The sequence below is a fragment of the Myotis brandtii genome, unplaced genomic scaffold (genome assembly GCF_000412655.1).
Source record: "Myotis brandtii unplaced genomic scaffold, ASM41265v1 scaffold244, whole genome shotgun sequence".
Classification (NCBI taxonomy): domain Eukaryota; kingdom Metazoa; phylum Chordata; class Mammalia; order Chiroptera; family Vespertilionidae; genus Myotis; species Myotis brandtii.
This window is the reverse complement of record NW_005359225.1, coordinates 4,593,140-4,616,102: the sequence shown is the minus strand read 5'-3', so window position 1 is coordinate 4,616,102 and position 22,963 is coordinate 4,593,140. Positions and strand designations below refer to the sequence as shown.

Here is a 22,963-nt window from a genome sequence, read left to right as displayed (position 1 = left end):
TTCTGTAAGGAGCCCATATTTGACTACACAGTGGTAGGTGAAGGTGGAAGAGGCTGAGCTGGGTGGCAGAGGATACTGGATGGATAGAAGAGGAGTAAGATAAGGTCAGAGTGGTGGTAACTCATGTTTAGACAAAGAGCCAGGAGATGCGGTCTCAGGCTGGAGCCTCAGCAAGCTCTAGGCCTGAGTCATTATGTTACAAATATAGGGCCTGAACTCAGGAGCAGATGCTGCTCTCTTACTGGCAGAGGGAGACAGAACCCAGGTCTAACGTAGTGCTCTTCCCCAGAAATTCTGCCTCACAATTTTGAAGAGGTAGTTTTTGCAGCTTGGAGGAAAAAAACAGAGCAGAAAGAATGGGTGACCACATAGATGCTAAGCAACTGAGAGAAAGACAATGATGCCGACATCCAGGGAGAGCTGAGGGCTAGTTCAGCTGGTTAGGATCTGATGGGAGAGTAGAGCAATCAGGTGGAAATGTTGAGCGGACAGCTAGACATTCCAGATGTAGGAAGTCCAGACTGGATGAAGGGATCAAGTACAGAGAGGTGACAAAAAACAGTCTTCCAGTTGAGAGGCTGCAGAAGCCGAGGGCTGGCTCTAAATGGTTGTCTAGCCTCTACCGGGCAGCTCTGTTAGGGAGCTCCTCTTTGCAGCTGCCACCCACTAAGCTTGGCTCTGTCCTAGCTTTGCTGCTGAATGAATCTCCTCCCCTCCCACCCACAGCCGTTCACGTGCCTAAGTGCAATCTGTCTTCAGGGCCAGATGACCCTACTGCCTTCAGCCTTTTTTCAGGCAGTTCCTCTCGCCCCCTTACTGCCCTCCTTACAGAGACTCTAAGAACTCGGTCTACTCAGAAGGTAGTGTCTGCAGTTGCTCTATGTGGTCCAGAAGGGTCTGATTGGCAGAGCAATGCAACTGCCATTTGTTAACTGCCTTGTGGCCAACATCAAGCCATTTCTTGGGCAGCCAAATTCTCTTAAGAGTGCCTCAGCAGCTCTAACCCGTCCACATATGCTGGCACCAAGAGGCCCATTCTCTTGCCTTACATGACCAGAACAGAGCCTGACCTATATCACATCACCTGACAAATCATTTGTATTCTTAGCCAAGTGCAGTGCTTGCTCTCAGGGGACAATAATTAGGCCTGAAAGGGGAAATTATGACTGGGACGTAGTCCCCAAGGTTATCTGAAACATGCTTGGGGATTTCCTTAAGGCACACGGGAAAGCTGACCTGACTTCAGGGGCTGCTCCTGGGGGTAGGAAATCTGAACAAAGGGAGGGAAGCATTTGCTCTATGGAATTTTTGCTCTTTGCTGGTCCCAAATGCCCCTTGGAATGTGCCGTGAAAGCCAGTCCACCTTCCTAACTCCTCTCATTTTCTGGAGCGAACATTGCAAGATGGTCTCCTAAGGATTCCAAGGAGACAAGCTGTGGTTAATGCTGGTTACCAAGTATTTCCAGTTCTCCCCCTTCTAGGCACATGGTAAGTTCACTCTTGTCTCCTTGTGATTGGGTAGGAACATGGGATTAGTATGTCCAGTGAGTTGTGAGTGGAAGTAGAGGGTCTTATTTCCAGACTGTGCATTTAGCTGCAGTGCAAGATCTTCCAGAAAATTCTTTTCCCATGCAATCAGCATCGTTCCACAGGATGGATGCTCTGCACTCGGGTCCCTGAGTGCCTGTAATGAGCACAGCACACACTCCCTCCCCCCTCTCCTCCCGACCCGCAATGAACATGCTGTGTGAGGCAAAAATAAATCTTTGTTCTTTTAGACAACTGAAATTTGGGGTGTATGTTACAACAGCATAATATGTTTATCCTGACTGGCAGACAGACAATCGTATATTGAATGGAACTTTAGAAACAATTTATTCCAATGTTTTCATTTCACAGAGGTAAACCAAGTGAGGGCAAGTGCTAGCCCAAGGTCACCCAGTCAGTAAGTGATGGAGCTGGGATCACAGCCTACATCCTGTCTCAGTGCAGTGACCTAAGTGCTTTTTCTCAAGGCAGAGAGTATTTGCCACTAGGTGGGACCTGCTACACTGAATCATCTCAGGGCACTCTGCCAACAAGAGACTCCATGATGCTGGAAAGAGCATAAGACAGGGTCAGGAACCAGGTCTTCCAGTTCCAGTCCTGTCACTAAACTTACTTTGTCCAAGTCTATTAATTTCAGTTTTGATGCTAACTTACTCTGGGACCAAAGGCAAGCCACATCACACCCCTGGGCTCCAATTTCTCTAGAAGTAAAATGAGTCATTTGATTTCAGAGATTTAAAATGTTTGCCCCACACCAGAGCTCCCAAGGAGGCTGCTCAGGAGGGGAGGGATAGGCCAGGAAAGGAATAGGTCTGCCTCTCCTTCAACCAGAACAGCTCTATTTTCCTCTGACTATTTGGTTTGGCTTTGGTATGAGTTCCCATCACTGGACTTGATGATTTCTGAGGTCCCTGCCAACTCTGAGATTTGTGATTCCAGTTCTTGGATTGTGCCAAGTAGTTCCTGAGCTACAGCTTAGTGGCTGGGAAGAGTCTTTATTTTTAAAAAATATATATATATTTTATTGATTTTTTTACAGAGAGGAAGGGAGAGGGACAGAGAGTCAGAAACATTGATGAGAGAGAAACATCGATCAGCTGCCTCCTGCACACCCCCCACTGGGGATGTGCCCGCAACCAAGGTACATGCCCTTGACCGGAATCGAACCTGGGACCTTTCAGTCCGCAGGCCGATGCTCTATCCACTGAGCCAAACCGGTTACGGCTGGGAAGAATCTTTAGGGAGTTAGAAAGTTTGGGTGAGAGGATGAAATTAAGATGAAGGTTTGCTGGGAGGTCTCAGACTGTATATGGTTCTCTGGAGTGTGTGTGAAGAGGAGGGTCAGAGAATGGTTCTAGAGGAGAGGTAAGGAGAGGATCGCCTGATGAGGCTATAGAGTACATGAGGCCTGGGCTGAAGAGTTTGTTTCACTAGCTCCCCTCCTATGAAGAGGAACGAGGAGGTCCATCATCTCAAAAATTAAATTTGATGGTTAATCCTCAGAAGCAAAAAGTGGCTCAGGCTTCTTCCTGGTTACAACAGGAACAGTTTCCTATTCTTGATGAGACTAGGGGTTGGATTTGTTTTCAACAGACAATAATCACCTAAGGAAGTGTGAAGCCTGACATAGTTTAATGAGTGAAAGATTAAATGCCTCAGAGTGCCCACAGGCCTGCTCCTTTCTCTGAGACTTACCTTGGCCTCAGAAGTCCTTAGAAGCTTCATCACTTCTCCTTCTCGGGCATAGTCCAAGGGTGTGTGTCCCATTTCATTCCTCTGTAGGGGGTTGGCTCCTGGCAGGAGGAGGAGAAAGAGGTTGTCAGAGGCGGTCAGAGGCTCTGTGAGCAATCAATGGGATTGGACCCTGATTATATTGTCAGGAATGCCTGTGGAAATGTAGAGCAACAAAAACTTAAGACACTGTAGAATGGTGGGAAGAACATGTCAAGTTCCTCTGAGAGGAGAGTTCTTAGCCCTCTCTGACACAGAGGTCAGAGTATTGGGGCTCCCACGTGTACAGAAACATACTACACATACTACTACACATACAGATGTGTTACACGCACACAGGTGTGCTGTGCACATACAAATACACCAGCTGAATATGCCAACAAATGTACCAAACATATAGATTACTTTACCCCAATGGCCTTAGTCATTAAAATACTCCCATTATGTCCTAGTTGGGTAGCTCAGCTGGTTAGAGTATCGTCCTGATAGACCAAGGTTGCGGGTTCGATCCCTGGTCAGGGTACATATGAAGAAGCAACCAATAAATGCATAAATAAGTGGAACAAAACAATGTTTCTCTCTAAAAATCAATAAATAAAATACTCCTGTTATCCAACACATTCATATACAGATGAATATTCATTCACAAAAATCATGTAAAAGGGTTCCTTTCTAAAGCACAGAATGTCCCCCAAAACAATTAAAAGGCTCCCTTCTTTCTGCTCTCTGCCCCCCCTTTTTATAAACGTTTTACTTTTTAGGTTGTATTTATTTTATATTTTATTGATTTTTAGAGAGAGGAAGGGAGAAGGATAAAGAGATAGAAACCTTGATGCCCAAGCTGGTTTGGCTCAGTAAATAGAGAATCAGGCTGCAGACTGAAGGGTCCCAGGTTTGATTCCGGTTAAGGGCACATACCTAGGTTGCAGGCTCGATCCCTGCCCCTGGTCAGAGTGCATGCAGGAGGCAGCTAATCGATGTTTCTTCCCACATCGAGGTATCTCTCTCTCTTCTCCTCCCTCCCTCTCACTCCCTAAAAATCAATGGGAAAATCCTCAGGTGAGGATTTTTTTATTTTATTTTAAAAAGAAACTTTGATTAGATGAGAAACATCACCGATCCCCACTGGGGATGGAGCCTGAAACCCGGGCATGTGCCCTGACTGGAAATCGAACCAATGACATCTTGGTTCCTGGGTCGATGCTCAACAGGTGAGCCACACCAGCTGGTGGGCCTCTCTCTCTTAATGCTCTTTTCTCTCTGGCATTTCCTGCCTGCCAGAGTCAGCAGAGTCCTCTGGAAGGGTGTGGCCATCCCCAGCAACCTGGCTATGCCAGCCCAGGTTCAGTTCGAGACTCTTACCAATACTAGCTGTTGGTGAGTGTGTGCTTATAGGCAAGCTTCCCTCCAATCATTAGTTCCTGTGATTTGAAGACAAAGAACCTTAAGTATGACAAAAAGAAGCTGCTTGCCTGGGGCCATCCATCTACCTTCTCCCTCTTTTAAGTGCCAGCAGCTGTCGAACCTGTATACAGTGTTTACTGTGTGCAAGGCTTGGCAGTTATGGAGGAAAGGCTACTCCACCCCCAGGCTGTCAGAAGCTCTTTTCCAAAGCCCAGGTCTGAGCACCTTACTCTCCTCTTCAAAAACTGTCCATTCCATTCAATTTGGCAAACTTTAAATGAGTGGGGCTTGGGGACACAGAAGAATCACTGGCCCTGCTCCAAGGGCACTCCTCTCAAGGCAGGAAGAGAGAAACATGAGAAGAAAGCTGTGCCTTGAGCACAGCAGATGGTCAAGAACTATGTGTTAAATGGAACATTCCTTGATCTTTCTTGGTAGGGAAGTGTTGTCTAAGAAGTAAAGAAAGGTTAAGACGCAGTCTCTGCCATAAGAATGTAACTGGCTGGCTGGGGACACTAAATACCCAGGTAAGGCTGTCAGTGTGTATTGCCACTGTTTGTTAAAAATCATCTTTTCTCAATCCCAGACTGTGGAAACATTTATATCATAATATAAAACCATTCCTATGGAAGCTCTCTGCTTCTTAAAAACCTATGTACTTATTAGCAACAGCAAACATTTAAGCATTTACATGTGGCTGTCTGCCTGGGCTGCAGAGGAAGAGGTGTAGGAGGAAGAGGGGAAAGGGGCAGAGTGCAGGAAGTAGGATCCAGGCCAAGGAAACTTATTAACAATAACACAATTAATACTTTTATACACAATCCTATTTTCTAATAGGAATTTGTTACAGAATATTCATAATTTTAAACTGAGATATAATTCACATACCTTTTTAAAGTATACAATCAGTGATTTGAAATATATTTACGAAGTTGTAAAACCATTACCATTATCTAATTCCAGATCATTTTCATTATCTCAAAAATAAACCTCGTAATCATTATCAAAGGCTACCCCCTTCTCCCCATCTCCCTCAACCCCAACAACCACGGTCTACTGTCTCTATAGGTTTGCCCATACTTGATCTTTCATATAAATAGAATCATACAATGTGTGGCCTTTGTATCTGGTTTCTTTCACTTAGCATAATGTTTTCAAGGTCCATCCATGTTGTAGCATGTATTACTCATGCTACCACATGAATGTAGTATGTACTCCACTCCTTTTTATACCTGAATAATATTCCACTGTGTGTATGTACCACATTTTGCTTATCCATTCACTAGCCAATGGACATCTGGGTTGTTTCCCCCTTTTAGCCATTATGAATGCTGCTATGAACATCTGTGTACAAAGTCTTTACATGGATCTTTTGGATATATATCTAGAAGTGGTGATAATAGCCGCTGGTATTTACTAAGCACTTACTGTATGCCAGGCACTATGCTCTGCACTTTATATATATTATATCATTTAATCCTAACAACCATCCCAAGGGTTAGAAATTAAAATGCTAAGGACATAGAAACTGGGTACAGAGAACTGAAATAAGGTCACAAAGTTGGTTATTTCCTTAGACCAGGAGTCAAACCCACCCCAGAATTTTTTTTTAACTCCAATTCTCCACACTGCCATCTGGGCGGCCAGGACACATCCCTGCTGAAAAATCCTTCAGTGGCTTTTCACTGCTTACAGGATAAAGTACAGCCTTCCTAGTGAGGAAAGTGTTTTCGGCAGCCTCAAGGGGAGCTCTGTCACTAGATATGGGCTGGAGTGGAAGGGTGATGAGGGAGAGACCGAGAAGAAAAAGACAAGAGGGGCAAAGAGAAGAGAAATGGAAGAGAAGAAAAAAACAGGAAAGAGAAGGGGCGAGGGAAAGAAAGACAAGGGGAGAGAGGAAGGCAGTGGGAGAACTGAGGGTGAGATTAACCGCTTCAAACAAGTATTGTCAGTGATCTATATTTGCTTACAGAATGAAAAATGTGAGCCATAAACATTGGCCACTGAGTAATTTCTAGTAGGAGCAGTGTCACTTCTCCTAAAGAATGAGATGGGGACAGGTAGGACATCCCTGCACCTGGGCCGCCGGCACAGAGATGCCTTTAAAGCGGTGCTGGGCCTGTCCCTAGACCAGGAAGCTCTCAGCCAGGCTCCACCCCAGCCACTTCCGAGGGGAGAAGCCAGTAGAGTTTCCCCAAGGTTCTGGAGCCTCAGGGTAGCGCGTCTGCTCCCACTTTAGGAAGGCTGAGGCAGGGGCACCATGGATAATGTCCATCTAATATTAGCCCCCAGCCCCCACACCCTTGCTCTGATGCTCTGACTTGACTAATTGCTGTAATAATTGATAGAACCTGACTTCTACAACTGATCGATTTCACCTTCACGACCAACGGCCACAAACCATTACACTCCAATAAATAACCACGTTGGGCCTCACCCGCCTGCCCTCTCCGGGGGCATCAGGATGGCCCGTGCCCTGGCCTGACCTCCCCTTGCCTCCCACCCAGGGCCTCTCCAGGCTGAGCAGCTGGTCTAGAGGGTCAGGCCTCTGGGAGCAAGTGAGAGGGCTGGATGGAGGTGGGGAGTGCTAATCGCAGGCCATCCGTCACCTCCCACTGGCTGTCTGGGGTTGGGGCCAACACCTGGAGCACCCCAGGCAGTCTAGTGCAGGACCCCTCCCCTCCCCTCCCTGCTCTAGATTAGTGTGTCCCAGCTTATAATATTTGATAAATAGCAGACTGGCTTCTTGGCAGCACTGCTGCGGCTGTGCTGCCCGCTACAGCTGTGGAAGGTCACTCATTGGGGAAATATGTTTCTGTCAGTGGTATTGAAAAAAGTTTAGTGGAGTGACAGGCCTCAATTTTTCAAATTTTATTAACTCCATCCTCTTAACCATTTGTCTTGAATTCCTTCAGATTCTGGGGGATCTGTCAATAGGGCTTGAGCCAGAAAGGTAGGGTGTGGTGTGGGTGCTCATGGGTCCTGGCTGGTAGGGTGACTGGTTTGGGTCTCATCACCCAGGGCAGGGTAAGGCAGTGGAAATCATGTGAGTGAGAGAGAAGGCCTGGCCCGCTGGGGCCCAGCAAGCCCAGTGCTCTTCTCTGGCACAGCGCCTGCCTTTGATTTGACACAATCACAGACTTCCCAAGAGGAAAAAGACATTAATAGTGAGCTCTCCCAGCTCCCTAAGAAGTGACTCCCCTCTATTACATCCAGAACAGGTGGTCACCTGGCTTCCCTGAATGTGCCCAGAACCAAGTTCCAAGCTCATGGCCCTTCAAGGAGTTTCTCCACTAAGGGTATATCCTTTTCATACGAGCCCTAACCTCTCTCTCCAGCCCCACACCCACCTTGGTCTTCCTGTAAATACCTGTTCATTTTTTAAGACCCAGTCAGGTTTCTCCTCCAGGAAAGTTTCCTTGTCTTCCTACTACCCCAGGTTTGGTACCATCCTTTGTGCTTCCATGGGCCCTTCTGCTTCTATCTTACTGCACTAATCATGCTGTGTTAAAATTGTCTGTCTGCAACCAAGACTTGGAGCTCTCAGAAGCTAGGGACCATGTCTGATCCACTGCTTATCCTTGCTACCCAGCACATAACAGGATTCAGTAACATTTACCAAACCAATGGACTTTTTATAGGTGTTATCTTCTGAGGCCCCACACAATATGGCTGTTCTTTCTGCCCCAGAAGAGCCTTCTGACTGCAAGTGTGTGACCATGCCAAAATCCCCAGTCTCTTTACTGGTCCTAGATACCTCTCTGCCTGGGTGGCAGATTAGGTCAGGTTAGACTCTAACATTCTTGATGCTCTGTGGGTGGGAAATGGTTGGAGAGAGAGGCCCACTTGCCCTTCCTGGCAAGAGTGGTGAAATTGGCGGGGGGGCCAGGGGGGAAGAGGAAGGTTTCACATCTTCTCAGTGCTAAGCTGGGGGCAGGGTGGGAGAGGAGGCCTGCTACTCCCTCCTCCCTTGACACTACCCTGTCCAGGCCCTCTGTCTACCTCTGTGAATATCAAAGATGATAATCTGTATAAGAGGGCTTTAAAAACACACACAACAGAAACTGCCTTATATCTTAGGCTATTATTATCAATAATATTGACATGCTCACCCCCCACAGCTTTGTCAGCTCCTTCCCGACTCTGTCCTCCCACCCCACAGTTCTAATGCAGTTTCCATGACTCAACTGCCCCTACATGCAGCTGGCTCCCAGCCCTATAAAAGAGGACTGGGCAGGGAGCCGGAGGGGGTAGGGTCACTACTCCCTGGCTGTGTGATCTAGGGTACTTGCTTCTCTTCTCTGGTGGTAATGATTGCTGCCCTGCCCACCTCTAGGGGTTTTCTTTGGACTGAATAAGATAAAAAGCTCAAAAGTGATTGAAAAAAAGGATCATATGGGCTGTACAATGTCCTTTGTAATCATCCACTCTCCCTTTCTATTTTGACTGCTAGCTCCTTTACCACCTTCATCCTGATTTTCACTATTTCAACAATCTGCTATCTCCAATTAGATGTTTTTATTGAATATAAGGGAAATCTTTCCTATGATTAGAGGTGCAGAGCAAGCTATTCTTTTTGGTTGTGAGCTCTCATCAAGGAAGCAGTCAGAGTCAATAACCCACCACATCAGAGAAGCCATGCACCTGCCCTGTCCCCACACTGCTGTTTGGGCTACCCCTCATGCCTGGAACCCCATCCCCTGTCTCCTGATTACGTATTCTTCAAGGGCCCCTCTCTGAGAAGCCTCCCCCATGCCTTCAGCTCAGTGTTCTACATCTGTCCCTGGGCTCCTGTTGTCCTTCCTGTTACTTCCCTTTCCTGGGAATTCATCCCAGTTCACAGTTAGTCTATAAGTTAGCTCCTCAGGTCAGAGATGGACCAATTTCCCTCTGTATTCCCAGAGTCTGAAGGTGAGAGAGAAGAGCCCTGACCATAATGCTGCAAGAAGCACAGCAGAACTGGGAATACTGGGAACTGGGAAGCCCAGTGTCCTGATGGCTTATCCTGAACTTTTATCTTAGACCACACCACTGAACATTCTTAATATATGTACACACAGGTACATGTGCACCTGTACCAAGTCATGCCTCATGGTAACCAATAACCTTTACTGGGAAGTTTATGTGCCATACCCTGTGCCAACTACTTCCATGCATTTAATTCTTAATTTGGTGAACAAAGTAGGAGAGGTATTATTTTTTCCACTTTACAGATGATTTAACTGAGTCTAGGAGAAAAGCAAGGTGAAAGGAAATGGGCTAACATTTGCTGGGTATAAGGCTTTTTTTTTTAAAAAAAATATATACTTTATTGATTTTTTACAGAGAGGAAGGGAGAAGGATAGAGAGTTAGAAACATTGATCAGCTGCCTCCTGCACACCCCCTACTGGGGATGTGCCCGCAACCAAGGTACATGCCCTTGACCAGAATCGAACCTGGGACCCTTCAGTCCGCAGGCTGACGCTCTATCCACTGAGCCAAACTGGTTAGGGCATGGGTATAAGGCTTTTATACACAGTGTCTGAATTATTCATCATACAAAGACTCTGAGAAAATAGAGGCTCAAAGACCTAAAATAATTTGCCCACAGCCACACAGTAAATAAGTAGCAAAGCTGAGATTTAAAGCAGGAATTTATTATACTATTCTTTTTGTAGATGCTTGAAATTTTACATAATAAAAAGTTGTTTGCTTTTTAAAAAGAAGCCAGGTCTGGCTTTCCACTACATAATGCTATCTTCCAAAGGCTTAATGACTCAAAAAGAGGGGAAAATAATCTTTATCTTCCAGGGTGCTCAGATGCTCCAAAGCCAAGATAGGGGGGTTTCTAGAGGTAATTTTGGGATAGACAGTAGAAAGGGTACAAAATGGAACTCCTTTTCCTCCCATCAGAGCTTCCCTATCTGGGGCCAGATGAATTGTGACCCACATATATTGAACTCTCAGAAAGTCACCCAAAGTCCTAACTCTCCAATGGACATAGTAGGGTAGGATCAATTGCCTCCAGGTAGGCAGATTTCTAAAGTTCATGAAACAGAGAGCTACTGCCTCCTGGCTGGATCCAGTCATTCCATAAAAACCCACTGAACACTGAGGCTGGGCCAGGAGCTGGACACACTGTGGAATCAGGCTGGTTCTTGCCCTTGAGCAGAGCCCAGACTGGTGGGAAACAGGGACAAACAATGATAATACAGTGTGATGTAGGGGGACAAGAAGATAAGGATGATGACCCACCACTACCATAAGAGAGCCACAGATTGTGTAGTTGAGGAGATGGGAAATCATAGCATTACCTGGAGAAGAGCAGAAGCAAGCACTAAGACAAAAAGCCTGGGGAAGCCTGGGGCAGGGAAGGTTAAAGACCAAAGTCATAGAGACTGTGGAAGAGCATGAACTAGAACCCATGCCTTCCAATCCAGGGCTCTTCCCATCCACCTGCATTGTCCTGGACCACCCTTCCGAGCTTTCAGTTCCAGTGCTGACCTGAGGACTGGGCTACACTGGACTATTACTGTTCTCTTCAGTGGTGCCAAACTCCCCTTTGCCCACCACTCAGACCCTACATTCTGCAAAGCCCAGCTCCAATTCCCATACCTTTAAGTTCTTCTAGACCACACCTGTCTATATGGGTCAATTCCTCCTTTGAACCACTAAAGCACTTATATGACCACACACTTTTCATACATATGTGTCTTGTTTCCAGAATCAGAGTGTTACTAAAGATGCTTTGTGAATGCCTAGAAAAGGAAATGGTGATGATGACTAGGCATCAGGATGGTTTCACGGAAACCAAGTCATGCCGGACTAAACTCATTTCTTTTGTTTATCAGGATTACCCATTGGCTCAATCAGGTGCAGTTAGGGCAAATGTGGGCTTCATCAGACATTTCATGGAATGTTTCAGGACAACCCTGAAAACACGATGGAGAAAAGTGAGCTGGATGCTAGGACAGTGTGAAGGGTGAGTGAGTGACTAGTGGACTAACCAGACGTGGGGCCAGGGTAGGGAGCAGGTGGAGGGAACAGCAGGGGGAGTAGCGGCAGTGGCAGTGGGGTGTAGTGACTGACAGACCAGAGGTGATCTGGAAGGAAGTTTCCAGTGGCAACAAATACGCTTGGTCCTGTTTAGCTTGTTTATCCCTGACACAGATTTTCACAGTGATGTTCTGTTCCATCAGATCTGCAGATATCAGATTAAGGTGGGAAGGGTACCAAGTAAACCTGGTGGAAGATTGACATTAAAAGCTGAAACCAATGAGATGAAAATTTTTTTTTTTAATTTTTTTATTGCTTAAAGTATTACAAAGATGAGATGAAAATTAATGGAGATAAATGGGCTTTGGAAGAGAGACAAAGTGAAGATTGTTTTGGGAAGAGTGATCAAGATAGAAAAGAGTTTAGAGCCATATGAGAACAATGGCTTAAGGAACTGGAGCTGCAGGCTGGAGAAAAGATAGCTCAGGAGAACATGACTGCATTTTCAGGTACTCGAAGAGCCAATGGAATGTGGAATAGGGATTAGATTAATTCTACATTAAGCTCAATGATAAAATTAAGACCCTGGGAGGCAGATTTTGGTGGAATGTAAGAAATTTCTAACCATGAGAACACCCAAAGATAGCAGCTCAGCAACCTCAGGAACAAATGAATTCCCCAGCACTGAGTGGACGATCACTTGGTAGGTCTGCTACTTATACATCAGAGGTTTTCCAAGATTGTTAATTTGTGTTTGTTCATTCATTCAAAGATACCTTTTGAGATGCCGCTATGCATCTGGTACCGTGCTAGGAGCTAGGGATTAAAATAAAATAAAATAAAATAAAATAAAATAAAATAAAAGACGACACTGTTCCTGCTCTCAAGTAGCTCCTGATCCTGCTGGGAGGAGATGGAAAAGTTTATTTGATTACAGGCCTCAGCACAGAGAAGGTTGGCTTCAGTTTAGGTTAAAACATTCCTATGGAAATTCAAACATATATTTGGCTACTAAAGGCCATAAAGAGTTTAATCAAAGCCAAATTACGTGTTTAAACCAACTATTGGCTGTGGGGATAGAAGTGTACACTGAAACACAGTTTGTGATTTTTTTGTGCATGATATTTTGCTCTGTCTGAATTTGGTCTTTGGCTGGGACTTGTAAGACAATCTGTAGGTACATAAACAAGTGGCTGTGGTGTCAGGGTGAAGTGATTTAGCCAGCAGGGCTACCCAACTCTCCATTTCTTACCCACCCTATGGGGACTGCTTCAGCACAGACATAAACATGCTCCTGCCGTTACCTTATTGCACTCGTCACATGGGGAGGCTAGAAGGCTTGATTCAGGGATATGATTGGATTTTAAATCCCAGTCTCACAGGATTTTAATTACTGGTCTGGGGCAGCAGGGATAGGCGCTGGCTGCCTTTGGATGGAGGAGGTCGATACGCCACTCCACAACATATTGAGCCACAATGCCTGCAGACTCTATTGCTCTATTTAATCATCTTTTGCAAAATTTACAGTGGAACAGGAGAGATCAATACGGAATTTATCACATTCTCTTGTAAATATGAGCCAGGAAAGAGTTCCAGGCAGTTTGTTACTGAGTGGGAGGGAACATGTCTGTGTACAGCTGGGCATTAGGAGATGAGACAAAATCCATTTTTCTTGGCATAAGCTACAGATGCTCAGCCAGTTCCCCTTAAGCCTGAAGTCAAGTTCAATGGAAGAACACGGATTCATTCATTCATTCAATCAACCAACCAACATTCTGGAGCACCTGTTTTATGCCAGATCCTGTGTAGGCTCTGGGGATACCGACTGGAATTCTGCTCTTAAATTCTGCTCAAAGTCACAGATATACCATGATAGCTCCACTACTTACCAGTTGTGGAACTTGGGCAAGTTACTTAATAGCCTAGTGTGCATTTGTTTATAGGTAAAAAGAGTATCAAACTCAGAGTCATTTTAAGTATTAAAAGACACAAAAGCTTTAGTGCAGAGCTTGATACATATAGTAAGAACTCAATAAATGATAGCTATTGTTATTTTTACTATATTTGCCATTATTAAGCATTCCTTCCTACAGTGTCTCACCAATAGTATATGTGTAAAAATGAGGTACTGAGCAGAGAGCCAGCCACCCCATCTAGCAGACAGTTCTTGTCTCCCCAGGTCCACTTGGAGAAAGGATGGTGAAAGATTTATGGCAGGCTGCAGAGACTTGCATGCTGGGTTAGACAATTGGGCTCATCTCACAGGTACTGGGAACTGCTGAGGGTTTTCAAACAAGGGAGACAGGGTTTTGCAGGCTAGAGGCTGGTTTGAAGGAGAGCCTGGAGATAGGGAGATCAACTAGAAGGCTGTTAATACTAGTCCAGATGAGATGATAAAGTCTGAATTTGGTGCCCTCTGTAGTGGGGACAGAGGAAAGAGGTTGGACTTGGGAGAAAAGTCTAAGAAAGATGGACTTAATGGAAAGAGAAGGCAAAGTCAACTGACTTACTTATGATACTCTAGAGGCCCAGTAAATGAAATTCATGCACCACAGGGAGCGGGCCTAAACTGTCAGTTGGACATCCTTAGTGCTGCTGTGGAGGCAGGAGAGGCTCCCTGCCACCCCGCTGCGCTTGCTAGCCTTGCTAGCTGTGAGCCCGGCTTCTGGCTGAGCGGCACTCCCCCTGTGGGAGTGCACTGACCACCAGGGGGCAGCTCCTGCATTGAGTGTCTGCCCCCTGGTGGTCAGTTCTCGTCAGGGCAACTGGTCATTTGGTTGATTTGCATATTAGCCTTTTATTATATAGGATTTTTGTTTGGGTGACTATAGATCAGTGATGGAGAACCTATGACACGTGTGTCAGAGGTGACACGCGAACTCATTTTTTTGGTTGATTTTTCTTTATTAAATGGCATTTAAATATATAAAATAAATATCAAAAATATAAATCTTTGTTTTACTATGGTTGCAAATATCAAAAAATTTCTATATGTGACACGGCACCAGAGTTAAGTTAGGGTTTTTCAAAATGCTGACACGCTGAGCTCAAAAGGTTTGCCATCACTGCTATAGATGATGGTGCCATTGGAAGAAAGACTGAGGAGGGCTGGGTTTGGATACACTGAGTATGAGATGTCTACAGAATATTAAGCACCAGCAGAGTACTGGAGACATGAAAATGACCAGTTTGCTCTAAGACAAATATGCAGGCCAGTCTGGATAGAAAAGAGATGGGGAATAAACATTCAAAGATACTTCACATACAGAATTAGGTGGGGAAAAGGGCAAAAGCAAAAATTCCTGCCAAGGATTTCTGTTCAGTGCAAACCTAAGGTAGGGCCTCCTAGATGAGGGATAATGCTCTAAATAGTAAGTGACACAGGCACTGCGAGTATGAGGATTATTAGCTCAGTTTCATTTTGGGCAAGTTTCCTGGAAGTCATGGGCTTTCAGAAGGCCAGCCCCATTTCTCCCTCTCCCCACAATCCAGCACAGACTATCCCCAGAGGTGGTAGCAGGCTCTGTGACCAGAAAGCAACCGGAACAATTGTTAGTAGCAAGGGAAAGGCTCTGAATAAAGCAGAGTTCAAAGTGGACTATAATAAGTGCCTGGGTCCCTGGGCTTCAGTAACCCCCCACCCCCTCCTGCAAATGACAGCTGAGACCAAGGCAGCAGAGCCTGGGGTCTGGGCTGAATTTAGCAGTCATAATTATACTGCTGACGTCTGGGGCAGAGCCACAGTCTCTGCAGAAGGCGACAGCTTTTGTTCATGCACTAAAAACACAGCATCTTCAAACATGCTAATCTCATGTCTGCTTCCATCTAACAACATTGAAGGGAGGCTGAGAAAAGGGCACACAATGCCCACACATCTGGCTAATTCAGTTACAAGCCCAATCAATCTTGATGGGTTGTCTATAAAACACCAGCCACCCCAAAGGACTGAGCTGACCAGATGTTTTAGCTTTTGTTTACCAATCCTAGCCTAATGTCCATAGCAGGGAAGAAGAGTTATCAAGAGATGGCTTATGCTTCTACTTACATGTCTATTCCCAAAGTTACATAAAGCCTTCTGCTTGGATAAGAAGAACATTAAAGCAGTGGTTGAGCCAGGCTCATTGGAATACTAACATATACAGACTTTCACTTGGACCTTAAGGAGGACAGCAGGTCTTATTTACAGTTGGCTTTGAGAACGCTTATAGAAACAGAAACCAACAAAATATATTTGCTAACTGCACTTCCTAGTATAGAGAGAATCAGGAGTATCTTTATGATATCAAATGCCACAGGTGACAGTTCTGGGCACAGGAACTGTTCATCTGCTGATGTCTTCTTTTCAAACCCCATCAAGGTTGAAGGAACTGTTCCCCTCCTTCATAAGACTGTTGCATTTTTTAAAAAAAACACCAGAGGCCACTGCCAAGAAGGACTCCTTCAATCAATGCTTTTTCCTTTATGCCCAACCACAGCCACCAGTCACCAAAAATAAAAGTTGAAGAGTAGTGGGAGATTAGGAGAAAGAAGAGGACAGGGAATAGACTTGTAGTCTATACCAAGAGGACCATTTTTCACCCAGAGCTTCTTGCTGGTGCTGATTCCATTTTATTTCAAGAGTGTTTTTCCCTAAATAATTCTAAGGACTTTACCATGTTTGTCTCAGAGTTGTGGCTGCATCACAAACCAGATAAACAGACTTGGGTAAAAGAAACCTCCAATTTTTTAGACATTGGTGAGAGAAAAAAAGCACAAGTTAAGAATGAGGTCTTTGTTGTGATATCCTGTGCCCAGAACAGTATCTGTCACTCATAGGAGTTTACTAAATATTTGCTGGCCAAATAATTATGCCCCAGTTGTGATGCGGCCAGGCTGTGTTCTGGCAATTTGTTTGCCAGGAGAGGCCTTCTATTGTCCCTGGCAATACTACTGGACAAAATCACTCGGAGATCAGGAGAATCTTCTTTCAGCCTGAATGAGCAGGGAGGAAGTGGTGTTTGGTGAGAAGGGTATGGACCTCATTACCACACCCAGCAACCTCTTCTTCCTTTTCCTCATGGCTGCAGTAATCAGTGCTGCTGACCAATCCTGCCTTCTATTAATTCTTTTCTACCTTGGTTTCCATTATATATACTACCTATGACTTTGTCTCCTTTGCAGGTTCCTATTCATTCTTCTGTCCCAGTTTATGGGTAATACCCACGACTGAGTCCTCAGGCCTGTCCCTCTCTGTGTGTTCTCCTTTAAAAAGTAGTTCCAATTTGTACAGTTTAAACTACTCTAGTGGTTCTCAATCCTAACTGTGTATTAGGATTATATGGGAAGTGTTAAAACTATATCAATCCAAAGTGGGAGAAAAATAGCTGCAATGTATATCACAGATGGAGGGCTAATATCCTTAACATGTGAAAAACTTTTAAAAAATCAAGAGAAAAACAAAGACCAAAAGTCCTAGAAAAATGGGCAAAAAACATGACCACAAAAGGAGATATAAAATGGCTCTTAAATATATGAAATGATGTTCAATTTCACTCATAATAATAGAATCAAACTAAAACTACATTAAGATACTACATCTCACCTATAAGACTGCAAAAATCCAAAAGCTTGACAATACACTCTATTGAAGAGGCTGTGAGAAAACAGGCACTTTCATACATTGCTAGTGGGGATGCAAAATGGAACAATTTCTATGGAGGAGAAATTCACAGTATCTAACCAAAGGACATATGCATTTACCCTCTGACCTTTACAGTGAAGACACATGTCCAACAATCCCAAAATATACATATAAGAGGTTATTAATTGCATCACAATTCGTAACTTGCAAAATACTGGAAACCTCAATGTCCAAGCATAGGACATACAGCACATACACAAAATGGAGTACTATGCATCTGTGAACAAGAATAAGAAAGATCTGTGAACTGATATTGAGTGATTTCCAAAAAACATGGTTAAGTAAAAAAAAGGTAAACTGCAAAATAGCATATATAGGTTACCTTTTGTGTAGGAAGAAAGGGAAAACAAGAAAACATACATTTGCTTATACAAAGAAACATAGGAGGATAAACCAGAAAACAATAAAACTGGTTATCACAAGGGGTTAGGGCTCACTAAGGGGAGCAGAAAAAAGTTGAAAGGAATATAAGAGGAAGTCTTACTTCTCTGAGTATATCTTTTGTAGTTTTTAGTAAAAATTAATGTTCTACATATTCAAACAACAAAATTAAAACAAGGATAGGCAGGGGAGAGAAATTCTAAAACTGAAAGCAAATTAAAAAATTTAACCCAAATGTATTTCAAATGAATAACATAAACACACCAAAGGAGGGGAAAAACCACCTAAGTAACTTATGAACCTAGTATTTGAGTATATATAACCTTCGATAAAGTAAAGATGAGGACTGCAAACAAATTCTGACCTGAACTGTTTTTATTTTTAAAATATATCTTTATTGATTTTAGAGAGGATGTGAGAGGGAGAGACAGAAACATCAATGATGAGAGAGAATCACTGATTGGCTGCCTCCTGTACGCCCCCTACTGGGGATTGAGACCTCACCTTGGGCATGTGCTCTTGACCGGAATCGAACCTGGGACCTTTCAGTCTGCAGGCCAACACTCTATCCACTGAGTAAAACCAGCCAGGACGACCTGAACTCTTTAGAAGGTTTGTTTTCTATGGGTGAAGCAAGTGTGAAGTTTTTTAAGATGTATTATGAAATTAAGCAAATGGGTAAAGGAATCAGTTGCTGTATGCAGTCAGCATTCTCACTATGGAAGAAGGGACATAATACAGAATGTGTGAAGACAAGCAAGAACCCTGTAGGGATGGACTGGAATAGGAGGTATTCATGCTAAAATATGTATGTGCATATGCATATGTGTGTATATGTACCTTGTGATGGATGTGGATACATATGCATATATGCCTGTATATATTTCTTGGCTCTACCAACAGAAGGGGTAATGACTATACTTGGTACTTAGGTTTCAGGGTAATACAACTGCCCACTTAAATGTTTTAGGGATCCTCAGAGAAATGACTGATTCCAGGGGAGCAGCAAGGTGGATATGAGATAAGATTGAAACATTTTGTTATGCTGAAAAATATGGAAATGCTAAAAAAAATGGTAGGGAAGGGTATGCTTCACTGGCCAAATATGAGATAATTTTAGCACCACCATAACAAGGCACAGTAATGAATTATAGAACATTAAAGCAAGAGTATTCACGAGTACATTTTGACATTAAATAGATAAATAGGGAAGACGGGTTCTTGCTTACTATAGATGCCAGGTGTTAACTGATCATTGTGAAGTGAGTGCTAGGGTTTGGAAAGTTATAAAATATTCATCTTCTAACAATTATATAAAGATTGGTTCAGGAAGGAACCATTAATGGATGCTGGGTTCAGGGGGACATTTTAATGAGGAGCAGGATATTTGCATGGCTTTAAGAGTGTCTCCCCACAGACTATTCATTAATTTCAAGGGAAAAAGTAATAATACTGGTACATTGGAGAAACTAGATAATATTTAGGTTAGAGATGGAGGGTGGGAATAAGACCTTTCACCCAAAACCCCCCTTTATTTAAAATATATTTTTACTGATTTCAGAGAGGAAGGGAGAGGGAGAGAGATAGAAACATTAATGACGAGAGAGAATCACTGGTTTGCTGCCTCCTGCACGCCCCCCAATGGGGATCAAGCCCACACCTGGGCATCTGCCCTTGACCAGAATCGAACCCAGGACCCTTCAGTCTGCAGGTGTCTCTCTATCCACTGAGCCAAACTGGCTGGGGCCTGAAAACCCTTTTGAATTTTGTACTAGGTACAAGTATTAACTATTCAAAACAGAAAGGAAAACGTTTATAAAATATCTCTGAGAGCGTAGTAAGCAGAATAATGGCTACCCCAAATATGTCCACATTCTAAGTCCTGGAACCTATGAATATGTTAAACTACTCGGCAAAGGGGAATTAAAAGTTACAGACAGAATTAAGGTTGCTTATTAGCTGACTCTGAGATGGGAAGATTACCTTGGATTATCCAGGAGGGATAATGTAATCACAAGAGTCCTTCTAAGTGAAAGAGGAAGGCAAAAGAATCAGTGTCAGAGTGATGAAATGTGAGAAAGACTTCACGACTATTGATGGCTTGTAAATGGAAGAGGACTATGAGACGAGGAATGTGGGCAGCAGCTAGAAGCTGGAAAAGGCAAGAAAACAGATTCTCTCTGAGTTTCCAAAAAGGAATGCAACTCTGTAGGCACCTTGATTTTAGTCCAGTTAGACCTACTTCAGACTTACCTCCAGAATTGTAAGATAATAAATTTGGGTTGCTTTAAGCTAAGTTTGTGATAATCTGTTTACAGTAGTAATAGGGAAGACACCTAAAAAAAATTACAGTGGTTGCCTCTGAGGAGGAGATCCAGGAATGTGGAATGAAGACTTCCTTTCCATTATATTATCCTCTGTACTGCTTGAAAAACTTTTTTATCTTGTACATAAAGTAAAAATCACTAAGTCACTAAACAGTCACTTCAGGAGCTCTCTATTCACTTCAAAGTTAAGCACAAGTCCTTTGTCTCATCCCCAAGGCCCTCCACACTCAGGCCTCACTATCCACATTCCAGTAGGTGGCCAGTTCCTTCCAGGTCTCTAATGTGCAAGGCTCATTTCTGTTGCTTTTCACCTGAAAGCTTTCCTTCTTCCCTCTACCTGTTAGAATTCTCTCCCTTTCGGAGTCTGCCTTCAGTCCCCTTCCTCCATGAAGCCTTCTACAACATCTACACTGATCTTTCTCCTCATTCATGACACTTGCTTACTCTGTCCTTTGCTTACATTTAATTTAGAGCCCTGTTACCTACCATCCAGCGCTGTTCTCAGTGTGCTATGTGTATGGGTCTCTTCACCAAACTAGCTCACTGAAAGAAGGGCCTGTATCTTTTTCTTTTCCACAATGCCTACTGCCTACTTATATAGCATTATGGAAAAGAAAACTTTGCAGAAAGCCAGAAAAAAAAAAAGAGATTTTTAAAAAAAGTACAAAACATCTTTCCAGAGAGAACAGAGTCCCAGGGACCCAACGGCACTGCCAGTTGACTTTAGCAGAAACACCCACCCTGGGAAAACAGTGAAATGGGCTCTGATCAACCTGAGAAGTCAATCCAAGTCCCTACTTCCAGAAGCCACCCAAACCCTTGATCTATACCTGTTGTACCCCCCGAGTTCAGTGGGTTTCTAGTCCAGCCTGACTGAGGCCAAGTTCAAATACAGTCTTGGACAGTGTGCTTTTTCAGCCGACCCAGGTTGTCTGGCCAGCACTTCCCTCCACAGCGGGTTCATTACTTCAAGGGAGTCTGAAAGATTCCTGAGGTAGCAAGCTCTCTTCTCAAATAATTCATTTCTAAAATGATGTTCAGGAAGGAGCCTGTGGCATAAACCTACAGAGAGTACCTCTGCTGTGTTCCTACCAGGACACTGCCAGGTCTCTGTGTAGAGGAAGAGAGCACATATATGCTAGAAACAAACTCCTTTTGAGAAGGGTTTTAGCCCATCTAACCCTGGGATGGGCCTTTGCTACTATTTGCAAGCCCGGACCTTCAGACTGATGCTCCTCTCCTTTAAGCTACGGTGTTGCCCTTTCTATGTGCATTCTACCCAAGAGCACATGCTCTGGAGGGGCATGAGTGGGTTGGCAAAGGGCAGCTGGTCCTGCCTTGGGAAATCTGAATCCTTTTCAGCTCTGTTTCCAGGCCCAGTGCAGGTGGAGGAGAGCGAAGGACACAGAACAGACCTGGCCCAGATGAAGCTGACCTCTCCCTCACCCAGGGGAAACTTGGCCTCCAGCTGCTACTGTTTGGCGGTGATGAGGTCATGCCGGATACAGGCAGGCTCATCTGAGGACTGCTTGGAGCCGATTAAAGCCTTGATGAAATGTGGGTGCCTGGATGGCAGGAGGCTCTGGAGAGCTTGGGCTCTGGTGACCAGGCACTCATCTCTAACTCAACCAAGCAGTGACTCATCTATGTCTATAGCATCTGGAACACAGAAATGCCTTTCCCTGGGGGTTAGCAAGGACAGTTTTCAATCTGCACTGGGTAAAGGGCTAACTTAGGCCAAGGGCAGATGATAAAACTCAGGTCACTAAGGCCCCTTTTAGCCTGGACCTACTGCATGGACTGCAATTAAACATCATAGAACCTCTCCATTCTCCACAATGTTCCCAAATGGACTGCTGGGTCAAATGACTATTGGCCATCCCTCTCCATGGGATTTTCTCAAGTTAAGTGATATGCTAACATCTATAGGTCTCAACATATATGCCATTTGCTCAGGGAAGACTCTACTCTTCCTTAATATTATGTCTATACTCTGCCAGACTTTAAGCTATACAAATAGTACAATAAATACTTGCTAAAGTAAAAACAGGTAATCAATAAAAAGACCGATATGGGTAAGAGAAAGCTTTACAGATAGGTTTTAAGTAGTTTTCTTTAAATGGGAACTAATATACAACAGAAGGATTCCTCTTATCTGCCACCTTAGCTACGTGGCCAATCACGTCCTCCTGGCTTTACAGCCTGCAACCAGTCATCCTTCCAAGCCAACCTTTTCTGGTTTGGAGTGGCAGGAAGAATGTTTTTCTTTTTCTTTTTAACAGCTTTACTGAGATATAATTTACATACCATAAAATACACCCATTTAAAGTACACAATTTAATTTCTTTTAGTATTTTTTCAGAGTTGTAAAACCATCATCACCATACTCTAATTTTAGAATATTTTCATCATTCCCAAAAGCAACCTTGTACCCATTAGCAGTCACTTCCCATCATCACAACAGACAACCACTGGCATGAAGAGTTTTTAGCTCTGTATCCAAACAATAGGAGAAAATCTTTAGTGTTCAATCATCTAACATGATCTCCTCATCAGATAGATGAAAAAAGTGATACCAGAGGGGGGAAGATCACAGTCCCCAATACTGCATCCTAATGGTAGTGCTTTGACCTCTCTGCCATGTAGCATGACTATGTGCCCAAACTGTATACCCACTGGACTTTAAGCTACTTGAGGGCAGAAGATATATTCTACTCATTTGTCTTCCCTCCCTGCCCAGAAGTACCATTATTGCAGTGATGCTTAAAGTGTGGTCCATGTTCTGGTGCCAGTTTGTGAACTTTGCTACCAGTCCTTGATGAGATAAGAAAAGTAAGTGTCTGAAAACTTTTATAGTGACTTAGAGTAATTTTATATCGTTGAACCTAATGATATATTTGGGCCTGTATTTTGTAT

The 22,963-nt window shown here is 43.9% G+C and overlaps 1 protein-coding gene across 1 annotated transcript in view; it reads right to left on the bottom strand.

Moving 5' to 3' along the window:
* CLPB (ClpB homolog, mitochondrial AAA ATPase chaperonin) overlaps positions 1 to 22,963 on the bottom strand; it is a 148,560-nt gene that overhangs the window by 35,559 nt on the left and 90,038 nt on the right. Inside the window, exon 6 of the mRNA XM_005867114.2 lies at positions 3,244 to 3,341. Coding sequence (XP_005867176.1) covers positions 3,244 to 3,341 — 98 coding nt within the window. The remainder of the gene's footprint in view (positions 1 to 3,243; positions 3,342 to 22,963) is intronic.